Source organism: Ursus arctos, unplaced genomic scaffold (assembly GCF_023065955.2).
Source record: "Ursus arctos isolate Adak ecotype North America unplaced genomic scaffold, UrsArc2.0 scaffold_14, whole genome shotgun sequence".
NCBI lineage: Eukaryota > Metazoa > Chordata > Mammalia > Carnivora > Ursidae > Ursus > Ursus arctos.
Genome location: NW_026622808.1, coordinates 45,018,132 through 45,029,977, shown reverse-complemented (window position 1 = coordinate 45,029,977; position 11,846 = coordinate 45,018,132). Strand labels below are relative to the sequence as shown.

General features: G+C 41.0%; 1 protein-coding gene across 1 annotated transcript; it reads right to left on the bottom strand.

Annotated features, from left to right (window-relative positions):
* Positions 1-304: 304 nt before the first annotated feature.
* CUNH3orf49 (chromosome unknown C3orf49 homolog) lies at positions 305-11,365 on the bottom strand. The gene is made up of 5 exons (XM_026500404.2): positions 11,241-11,365; positions 7,460-7,782; positions 4,122-4,246; positions 957-1,070; positions 305-502 (listed from the first exon to the last, which is right to left on the bottom strand). The coding sequence occupies exons 1-5, from the start codon at positions 11,363-11,365 to the stop codon at positions 305-307; spliced, it is 885 nt and encodes a 294-aa protein (XP_026356189.2).
* Between the last annotated feature and the right edge of the window lie 481 nt (positions 11,366-11,846).

Genomic DNA, 11,846 nt, shown 5'->3' with positions numbered 1-11,846 from the left:
AATGCTTCCTCTAATTTCATCTGGCAAATCCTGGGAGAAATTTCTTTGCAGAATTGCTGTGCTTTGGTAAATGTTTCTGTTTTCCGATGTTAGAAAGAATTACGAAGCAAAAATTTTGCTAACATTGACTCAGAATTAAAAATCAAATTTTCAAAAAGGATTTTTTTTAAGGACTGTTGGGCAGAATATTCTAAGAAATGTCCATCTCCCCAACTGATTAATTCACTAGAGAGATTTATTCAGGATTGTGTACCAAAAGGTAAGAATTCCTGTAGAGATAGCTGTTATGCAGTCAGGAACAAAATCAGAAACAGCAGCAGGTACATGGGAAGCATACGTTTTTCAATTTATACTTCCTCATGGTTCTCTTGGATATCCTCTGGAACTGCTTCGAAGACTGAAGAATTTCGTCTCCTAGAAATTCACACTGTTGAAGCTCAGCATGCCTTTGGGCCAGTAACTTCATGGATTTATCTGTCACTGTTTCTATGAGGTCATCCACCTATGGCAGACAGATGCAAAGAAACGTAGCCATATGTTGGAAAGCCTTGTCAAAACCAAAGGGATAGTGGTTTTTCCTGAGAGACAACTTCAGGAATTGGTGGGCATTTTGCAAATCCCCAAGTATTATTCTAATTCAAGTCGTAGCAAACAGAGCTTGAAAACATGCATTTACCACCCAGTGGTAAAGATGATCTCATTTATTCTCAAAAGAAGCTTTTGTGCATGCCTTCGTTTTAATTGAATTCACTTAATATTTATTAGGCACACAGCATCATCCTAGGTGCCCTTAGCAATCCTTTAGCCACTCTCAGGATGCCCCCTACTAACATTATTTCTTCGTGCTAATCATTAATTTCATCCCGCAACCATGCTGTCTAGCAGGGCTGTGTATTCGGTTAACTCGGCCCTCCGTGATGCTTCTGAAACACAAAGTAAAAGCCTTTGTCCACTACCTGCATTTGAAGTTTTCCTACTGTCAAATCTGATTTTCGGAGGATGTTTTCCATGCTATGTTTCTTTTTTTTAAGTGCTGGAAAGTGTGATCTCTTTTTTGATGAATACGGAACCTATCATAAAAATGCAAAAACACATCAGATTAAGAAGTACCAACATTATTTCTATGACAGTGCTTAAATAAGAATTCTCACCCTTGGGACATTCTCTTATAAACTGAACATTTGCCACACAACAACGTTGGGTGGAGAGCGTATTCATATTATTCTCCACGCCCCATGTATCTCCTTTGTGCCCAGAGCTCTCTTTGAAGAGATCTATAGGGTGCAGAGAAATGAGATTGTCTGGCTCTGAAAGAATATACAGTGTCAGGAAAAAAGCAGGTCACTCACAAGGGGAAAAAGAAGAAATTGCCTCGGCAGCCGCTGAGCACAGTGAGAGTGTGGGGTTACTGAGGACCAGTGCCCCAGAAAGCTCATTATCACTGGATCTAGTTGTTAATTTGGTCTCTTTGCTGCGGTTTCCTTATTTTCACGGCAGACATATCTCCAAACATAAAAAGAAGGCTTTGGGTTCTTCTCGCACCATGCCTGATACTTTTCCTATCGTCCCTGGCTTGCTGCTTCTAAGTACCTGTCTTAATAGTGTTGCTATTGGAAATCATTCCTAGGTCATGGCTCCTGGCTAATAGGCCCTTTTTAGTCTTACTGGGTTCACTCTTCCTTCCCCTTGTGCTTAGTAACTTGCATTGAGACTATTGTGAAACTGACACAAAGTGGGATGTGGGACCACATCTGGGACCTATCCAGTGTCTGAGTTTACAAACGAGTCTGCTGACCCCACCACTCTGCTCTGCCAACTTGCCCAGGGTCACCTGTCACTTGCAGGACCCTCCCCAATCCATCTATGTATATATAGTTGGACTCCTCTTTTTTCTTTCCCATAAAACCCAGTACTTTTTCCTACTGAACACTTACCACATGTGGTAATTACTAAGTTATTTCTGTGTTTGTTGAATACCACTATTCTAGAGTCAAATGCCTGGACGGTCCAGGAAGGTTGTGTAAAACAGGACCAGTTGTGGCTGGTGGTAAACTGAAGAGAATGTGCCTCCTGCCAAGGGGCCAGCCTCTGCACGTCTCCGCTGTTATCATGAGGAATTGTGGGCCTAGTGTTTCCAAATCCTATTTTTCAAAAGAAGGCTTAAAGTCCAGAATATTAAAAAATATCCTCATTTTTAAATGTGACCGATTAATGCAAATATGTTGAGATCATTCCCAGAGCTAAACAAAACCCTTCGAAGCCAGTTGACAACCTTTAAAGTGTTTTGCTGAACAGCAATCCTACTATAACCAGATGTATCCATTTCTTTCTTTTATGGCCAATGATATTTATATCCTAAGAAGAATTTCTCTATACTGAAATCATCTCTATCATTCTCCACAAGCTTTAAGGCTTTACCTTTTCCACACAGATCTATAACCGAACAGGAATTAATTTTTGCATATGGTGTGAGATAGGGATCAGATTTCTTTTTTCCCATATGAACACCTACTTGTCCCAGTGCCATTTATTCAAAAGGTTATCCTTACCTCAGTGCTCTGCAGAGCTGTGGTTTAATACCTACCCCCCTTATTAGATCATAAATTTCACGGAACAGGACTCTGTCTATCGGATCACCTTTAGAGCCCCCAAACCTAGAAATTACCCAGTACATAATAGGAACACAGCAATTGTGAACCTGGCACACAAAAGGCAAAATTCAGAACTAGTATCGGTGCCTTCTGAAGATGATACTCTAGAGCAGCTCTGTTCAATAGCACTTTCTGCAAAAATGGACATTTTCCTTATTTGCTAATACGACAGCCGCAAGCCACATGTCATGATTGAGCAACCTGAAATGTAGTTAGTGCAACTGAGGAAGTGAACTTTTATTTAAGTTTAATTAAATAGTCACATATGCCTAGTGGCTACCATTTGGACAGTATAATTAGTATTTAGTTTAGTAATTAAGAATAAGGACTCTCGAGCTAGATCTTCCTGGGTTTGAAACCCGTCTCTGACACTTATCTAAGCAAATTAACCTCTCAGGACCACCCCTAAAATAAGGATAGTATTGCTACCTACCTTTCTTTTTCTTTTTTTCTTTTTTTAAGATTTTTATTTTTAAATAATCTCTACCCCCAACGTGGGGGCTCAAATTCATAAACCCAAGATCAGGAGTCCCAAGCTCTTCCAACTGAGCCAGCCAGGTGCCCCTATTGCTACCTACCTTACAGGACCATTGTAATTATTATCTGAGTTGATATTTCCAAAGCACTTAAAATTGGAACAAAGTCAGCTCTAAGTAAATGTTTGTTGTATTTAAAAATAATAATAGTTTAGGCAATTTAAAAAAATAGTCTGGGCAATTTAGGCTGAAGTTTACATATGCACAGATCAGGACAGATTTTGGCTTGGACACTTTTGAATTGTCTACTGCCACACTGTCTTTACACGTGACTATCTTTTAATTTCAATCACAATGAAATAATATTAAAAATTCAGCTTTTTAACTGCACTGGTCACATTTCAGGTTCAAAAGTCACATGTTGGGGCGCCTGGGTGCTGCAGATAGTTAAGCATCTGACTCTTGATTTCGGCTCAGGTCATGATCTCAGGGTCATGCGGTCGAGTCCTGCATGGGGCTTTGTACACAGCACAGATTCTGCTGGAGAGTTTCTCTCCCTCTCCCTCTGCCCCTCCCACTCATGGTCTCTCTCCCCCAAATAAATAAATCTTTAAAAAAAAAGAAGTCTCATGTGGTTAATGGCTACATATTGGATACTGTACACTTGCCCCTCACACAAAGTTCTACTGGGAAGTGCTGGCCTAGTGAATTTCTCTCCATGCAGCACCTGCGATTGACCTGATGCTGAATAGTTGAAAAGTCAGCATAAAGCAGAACTCCAGTGTTGCCCCGGTGATAGTGGAAGCTGAACCACTTGCGCTCAGATGTAGAAGAATCAGACCTGGAAAGCCTGCTTGCTGTGTCCTCGATTCTTAGATATGAGGATACAAGCAGCAGAGATGAGGGTTTTATTATGAGAACTTGGCCTTTACCATTCCCCTGAACATCAATTCGTCTGCAAGCCTTTCCAGGCGCATTTGCTCTAGCGTTGTACCTTCTGCAGTCCTGAAGGAAGGGACGTCACAGATAACCGCTTGGTGGTCCTCCTGGCCCGGAGCAGTGTGTTTCCTCGGGTTATCTCCTCTGTCTCTGCTTCTACAACATCAAGTTGTAGAGTCGCTTAGAGAGAAGGGAGGGGGAAAGAACCTGTAAGGATCTCAACGATAAACTTTTTCTTTTTTTTTAAAGATTTTATTTATTTATTTGAGGGAGATTGAGAGAGCGCACGGGGGTGGGGAGAGGGACAAAGGGAGAGGGAGAAGCAGGCTCCCCGCTGAGCAGGGAGCACAACTCAGGGCTGGATCCCAGGACTCTGGGATCATGACCTGAGCCAAAGGCAGATGCTTAATGGATTGAGCCACCCAGGTGCCCCCACAATGATAAACTTTCTTATTAGACAGTATTCAGAAAAGACCAATTCCATGCTGCCTCAGTAGCTTTTTTCCTTGGGGTTAAAGATAAAACATGGGTTTGCTTTTTCTCATCTTATACTTTTTCCTGCACACACTTGCCTTTTCTTGTGGTCATGACCTCAGTGGTCACCAACCCTTTCTGGCAAGGTGATTATGTCTCTTTGAGACTTCAGTTTTGCCCTTTGTTACTTTTTCCTGTAACTATTGTGGAATTAGAAAAAGTAACCATTGCTTGTGTAAGATGATCCCTTGAGTACTTCTTATTGATTGAAGGAATGTTTAAAGTGACTCACTGTCCAGCGATGTGGCTCAAGGCTCTGCCATACCTTACCATATTCATCGTTTTTCTCATTTTCCAGGAGCCATGTGAACCCCGGCCTCCTTAATATTTTTCTTTATAGCAATTCAATTCTTAACACAATAAATGCTTTTATAAAGGCAACTTTAAGACACTAGCATAAATCAAAAACCAGTGTCATAATAGGCATTCAAATTAATATGGTAAAAACAAAACCATGTTATTGCCTGCGGAAGGCACTAAATTTGAGGTTATTTTTTTCATTAAAAAAAGAGGGCAGGAAATGAAGCTTTTATTTCATGTTGTCAAAAGGATTGACAGGAGCATTGGGGAAAAGGTGTTTGCTATTCACTCTGTGTTTCAGTGCCTTCCCGCTGTGCTCACACCTACAACCATCTTGTCTTGCTTGGGGTCCATTGATAAGGACTTTGCCAGAAGTGGTGGCTCCTAACGAGTGAGCAGAGCTCTGCCCTCAGAGCAGGTGCTCAACCCAGGATGCTTCCCTCTCCCTGCCCTCTACTATCCAGCTCTTCCCCAAATCTTACAACATCCACCTATGAATGTTTCTGCCTCCCCAGTGCTGTAAGTAACTAAGCTACTATCCTTCCTCCCCTGAATCAATGTAGGAGGTTTTTATTGTCCTGCCTGCATCAGCTATGGCCCTCGTCCCATCCAGTCTCTGCTCTGCAGCCTCAGCTATCTTTCAAAAATGCAAATCAGATTCTATAAATCCCCAGCTTGAAAGTATTTGATGCTTTCTTATCAAAACATTAAAAATCCTTAGGAGAAAGTTAAACATTGTTAATGTGACTTACACCATCCTGACCACCTTATTCACCAGCTTCTCCCTGGCTGAATTCTTTTCACGTCCTTATGATACCCTATGTTCTCTTTATATTGGGATGTGAATATGCTCTCTCTTCCTCCTGGAAAACTCTTCCTACTCTTTCCTTGTCTGACTCTAGTTGTCCTTCAAATCTCAACTGAGTTGTCCCTTCCTTGGGGAGGCCTCTCTGGAGCCCCCTCCCCTAAACTTAGAGCACCCATGATGGGTTTCCATAGTGCCCTGTGCTGCTATTTTGTGTCAGATGTAATTATCTGTCTAATGTTGGAATGTCCCTCTATGCCAGGACTTTATGAGGGCAGGCACCATGTCTGCTCTATCTGCTACTCTCTCCCTAATAGTACGGCAAACACATAATAAGTATTTAGCAAATATCTGTTAAAAATGTTACAAGGGTCAAGGGGGGAAAGCCACTATCTTTGGGCCACAGGTGAGAGTGTCACAATGTGAGAGCTGTGTCCTGAAAGACAGATTTTCTGAAGAAATCTTGGTATAGATATATTCCAACTAAGATGAAAATAAGCCAATGCACACAGATGAGGAGGAATTAATCCTCTGTTTCCTGCTAGACTCTTCAACTCCAGTCCCAGCAGTATAGAAACACGCCATCTTTGTTATTTTCAACAAAAATGGACAGGTGACTCTATGCCACGTAATTGCTAGATGCTTGGATGCTAGCATTAGTGACTGCTTTTTCCGGAAGACAGAAAGAGAGGTTGAAAGGGCCACCAGTCAGCTGGAAGCCGTCAGTTTTGGGGGGTTTGTTTGTTTTCTGGAAAAAGTACTCACCAGGTATGCAGCCGTATCACTGTGTGAAATGTGGGGTCGTGTGTGGATTCCCTACATGTACTGGAAGGGCCATATAGGTTTCCTGGTGCTCTTCTGTAAAGGACATTAAGAAGCTACACAGGATATTTAGGGCAGTGAAGTTGTCCTGTATGACACTGCAATGGTGGATACATGACAGAACATGATGGGTTTGTCCTATTAGGGCAAGATGTTAACAATGGGGGTAGGTGGGGTAGGGAGAGAGGGCATATGGGAAGTTAATCTCTTTAATCTTCCATTCAATTTTTCTAGTAAACCTAAAACTGCTCTAAAAAATCAAGTCTATTAACTTAGGAAAGCTACAGAGAAGAATGTGAATATTAGTAGTATTGTTAGTCATAACTCATAGGACCCCTCCCCCCCACCCCCGCCCCGCAACAACATTACTACAATGCAAGAAAAACAACTTCAAGTTAACAGTTCAAATGCTGATTCTTCCACAAGGTATGTAGGAAGGAGATACAATAAAATAAAATATCTGTTATGACTTACCAATCATTAATTTTATTCATAGAATTCTCCCCACACCCTCCGGTGTTGGAAGTAGCTATTTAAAAGGCTGTATAACTACTTTATTCCAGAAACAAAATAAAAGAAAAATCCCACTTTCGTTCAATTTGTTAATGTATATGCATATATCCATATATGTGTATATATGCCTGTGTATGCATGTTTAAATAAAAAGTGACTTTAGGACAGTTAGACCACCAATTGCACTGGGAGGGACCTCAAAGACAAGGTAATTCAGAACTTTTAAAAATGTATGTACAGGCAAGTCACTTGGGGCTTTTTCTATAATGCAGACTTGAACTCAGTAGACCCAGGCGGGGCCTGAGATTCTGCATTTCAGACAAGCTCCCAGGAGATGCCACACTTTGGGGTAGCAAGGAAAGCCATCCTAACTTTCCTTGACACTTAACCACTTAACCGTGTAAATTGCCTTTGATTACCATTCTGCGACAGCTTTCGCATTCTTGGTTTGGTAAATAACCTGGGGGCTGGAAGCTCTTTGACAATTCTAGGAAGAAGGCTCTGTGTGTTGGAAAGGAAGGTGTCCTTATGGTTAGTGGAGGCCCCTCGGCTGACACTTGCCGACTTGCTTCTCCATTTGTAGGACAGCATCCTTCCCAAAACAGTCTTCACTTTCTTCATCAAATGTTTTTTTTGATTTTGCTGTCTTTCATGAAATTCCATGTCGCTATCAGCGGATGATTCCTCTTTGGGGACTAATACGTTTTGTTTTACTAAGTTGGTGGACACGGCTCTATGCCACCTAAACAAAATAGAAAAGAATTTGTGTTAAGGAAATTGGAAAGTCCAAAACAAACAATTAAAATGGTCAAAATCCAAACTTGAATTGCAAACAAACGATCCAATTCCAAAAAATAAAACTGAACGCCAAGAACCAAATCACAGAAAAACAAAGCCACAGTAACGCCTCCATGTTTTGTCCTCCAACTGTAGTTACGTGCATTCCCACCACTACCTCAGTTTATCCTTATAGCTCCGTAAGAGGTAAGTTACATTATTATCTTCATTTCACCAGTGACTACACTGAAACATAGAGAGGTTAAATTAATTGCCCAAGCATAGAATGCAGATTTTAATCCAGGTGTCTGTTAGAACACCTTGGCAAATTGGTAACCTCCTTTCAATGATGGCTGGATGCAGATTTTGCTGGATTTGGTGGTTCCCAGTCTACAGTGATGAAAGTGGAGCAATGGTTAGGGGAGTTAATAAGGTCTTTTAGCCTCCGCGGCCCCATAAATGATGCATATACGTAAAACACTCATTTAGATAGAATAACTCTTAACTCTTATTTCTAAGATTCTAAACAGCCATACACTCATTTCATCATTTTGGCCTATTTTAGTAATACAAACAGATAATGGTGGGATCTGGGTGGCTCAGTCGGTTGAGCGTCGGACTCTGGATTTCGGCTCAGGTCATGATCTCAGGGTGGTGGGAGCCCAGTGTCGGGCTCCGTGCTCAGCAGGGAGTCTGCTTGAGATTCTCTCTCTCCCTCTCTTTCTGCCCCTCCCCCCATTCACACTCTCCAAACAAACAACAACAGAATACAGATTATGTTTTTTAATAGAGTTCTATGCACTAAACACTATTCTAAGTTCTTTCATGTGTTTTATGTAATTTACCCTCGTCCTGTCATCTCCGTTTTACAAATGAAGAGATTAAAGCTTCAAAAGATTAAATAACAGTGCAGGTGATCTGATCCCAATGTCTGTGTCACTCACTGTTCTAGAATAAACATCATCTATACCATGATACCCTTATTTAGCTAACATTCTTCCTCAATTAGCTATTGTTTTTAGTATCATCCAAAGCAATAATATCCAAAAAATCCCAGGGATTTAAAAAAGTTAAACCTTTTTTTTGAGGTAATTGTAGTTTCACAGGCAGTTGTAAGAAATAATATGGGGAGATTCGCCCAGTTTCCTCTGATGGTAACCTCTTGCAAAAGTGTCATCATCACAACATTGATATTTTCACGATACAGAACATTTCCATCACCACCAGGCTCCTTCATGTGTTACGGCTGCACCCACTCACCTCCACCACCTCTTACGTTGTCCACCATTTGTATCATGTTGTCCTTTCCAAAATGTTATATAAGTGGAATCAGACGGTATATAACTTTTTGGGATTTACTTTTCTCCTCACTCGGCATGAATCTCTGGAAATTTATCCAGATTGTTGTGTGTATCAATTGTTCCTTTTTGTTGCTGAATAATAATCCATGATATGGATTACCACACTGTCTCATCATTCACTCACTGAAAGACATTTGGATTGTTTCCAGTTTGGGGCTGATATGAATACAGGCATTAACACTCGTGTATGGGTTTTTGTAGGAACATAGATCTTCATTTCTCTGCATGAAATCCTGGGTTTTATATTATGTTGTGTTATGTTCGCAATAAATGTAACATATTTCTAATATGGATTAAAATAAGTTCATAACTATTAAAAAATATTCTTCATATACTACCTAAAATATCTCAAGTACTACCAGTAGCGCATAGACCATCCTCGAAGAAAATACGGTTCTAAACTGGAGCTAAATCATTCAGCTTCTCTGTAATTATACACCGGAAGTAGTTCAGAAGAGCCCAGGCGCTGGAATTAAACGGTCTTGTTCAACCCAACACCACACTTCCTAGCTGGGTGATCTTAGCGTGTTATCTAACCTCTATCAGCTTAGATTTTCTCATTTGAAAAGGGGTATACTATTTTCAGAAATGTGAGCATAAAAAGAAATAATTCATGTGCTTGGAACCTAATAAATAACAGCTTTTATTAATATGTGGATCAGGTGAGTGAAGGAAAAAAGTAAAAAGCAAGGAGAGGGCTCAAGCAGGAGGTCAAACGGAGGCGGGAGACAATGTCGGCTAGGCAGCCCTCCCTTTTGGGACTGGACATAGGCTGTCTGCCCGTTACACACAGATACACAAACGCTGGGGGTGCTATTCCCTTTTAGCCATCGTAGTGTCTAGGTCAACTAGAACTCTCTAGCAGGTGGCAATAAAGTGTCTCGAGGACGGAGTGCCGTTTTCTAATTTGCCCAAAGACCATTTCTGCACGAGGATTAATCTTCCCTAGAGCCCTGTGAGAATCATTTAATAAAGCCACCAATTTCTACTACCATAAACACACACACACACACACACACACACACATAAACACACCCCCAAAACAATGAAGATAGAACTTCAGGAGACTCAAGAAAGCCAAAGGTCATGCACCTAATCCCTCAGGTTAAAAGTCCAGCTCTAAGTAGTCTGAATTTCATGAATGTATCTCCCACTGCATCCCTTCCACCCTCATTCCCGACCTATTTACAATGTAACTAACAAAGGTGATTTTGCTTCAGGGCCTTGGAATAGAACTGTTGCAATTTCTGTTTTGAAAAGAACCCTTCCCTTAAGTTTTCAAAGATCTTGATTGGTTATGAATGTATTTTGTAGGATTGCTTCCCCCTTTAAACTCTTTTTCTTATTGAAAGTGGAAATCTCTGCAATATTTCATTTTGTCCATGGAAGTTCAAGAGTTTGGTGTCGGAGGATTCAGGCTCATCAAAACAGCTCATTTCTACATGTCTGAGCTATTGCTCATGAACCTGGTAAGAAAGAAGCCAAAGGAAATTGGAAAATAAATCATCTTGTTGATTTTCCAAATTAAAATGTATTATGTTTGGAGTATTTCATTGCCTGTCTTTACGGTTTTTCCATTGACAGGAAATACCAGGTACAAGACAGTTTTAACATAATATTAAAGAATGTGCAGAGCGTGAAATACAATTATTGCTGGGCAAGCGAACAGAAAGCATTGATCATGGACTCATCTCGAAGAATATGCTATTGAATTTTCAAAATCGTAGTACTTGCATTGGACGTGTGATGTCTAAAATTTCAAGACTGTGCTTATTTTCTCATCATACGCCACATTAAAATCCAAATTTAGATAGAAAGGAGAGGTTTTCCCCATTATGATTACACTCATAAAATGAGGCTTCCATGGTGGCACTAGGCTTCCTGACCAATGTAGAAACGCGGTGCCTCCCCCCCCCCCACCCGATCCATTCAGAGTGTTCATTTCTGAAGGCAATGCTGAAAAAGAGATGCCACCTTTTCTAATCATCACAATGAATATTGTTTAATGCAAAATCCAAAGAATCTTACTCAACAGAAAAGAAAATCACCCCCACTGGCCTACCTTTCAATCCCCTTCCTTTTGAACGGGCCAGTTTTCTTTCTGGGTTGCTGGAGTCTTCGGTACTGGCCAGCTCTCCCACAGGCACCCTTAAAGGACTCTGGAAGATACAGCTGAGGGTGCTCCATTGCCGTGAGGTCCAACTGTAGTAGCTGTTTTGGATTCTTCAGTTCTCGAGCTCCCAAACTACAAAACAAAATCATCAGGCGCCAGAGGCACTTTTAACTTCTGGGCTCTTTGGGGGAAAGTATGTAGGAAATTTTTGGAATCGCTTTCTTATTCCCTTCTAGGTGTGAGAGACATCATTTGTGGGACTGGCCCTGTTTACCGACTTCACAGAGGTTGGGAATGATGCATTTGACAGAGTGGTGGGAAATTCCAGTTCACTTTGTGGGACACGTGTTCTAGATTCCTGGGCAAGGAGAGGCAGAAAAGGTGACCTGATTTTCTAACCACTGTTATTTGAGTTGGTAATAAAATCATCACACACCAATTGATTATGACATTCAGAGGTGCGTGTTTGAATCCCAAAGTGGAAAAATTGGGTAGGAATGCCAATGATTCCAGCTTTTGTTAGATCTCTCAACTAAAGCTGATGAATATTCTCTC

Bases quoted from the DNA above. Each gene is read 5' to 3' on its own strand.
- CUNH3orf49 (XM_026500404.2), bottom strand. From the start codon at position 11,365: ATGGAGCACCCTCAGCTGTATCTTCCAGAGTCCTTTAAGGGTGCCTGT. The intron at 7,783-11,240 runs GTAGGCCAGTGG...TATTTTGTTTAG, and splicing joins AAAAGGAAGGGGATTGAAAG to GTGGCATAGAGCCGTGTCCA. The intron at 4,247-7,459 runs GTAATCAAAGGC...CTTCTCTCTAAG, and splicing joins GCGAAAGCTGTCGCAGAATG to CGACTCTACAACTTGATGTT.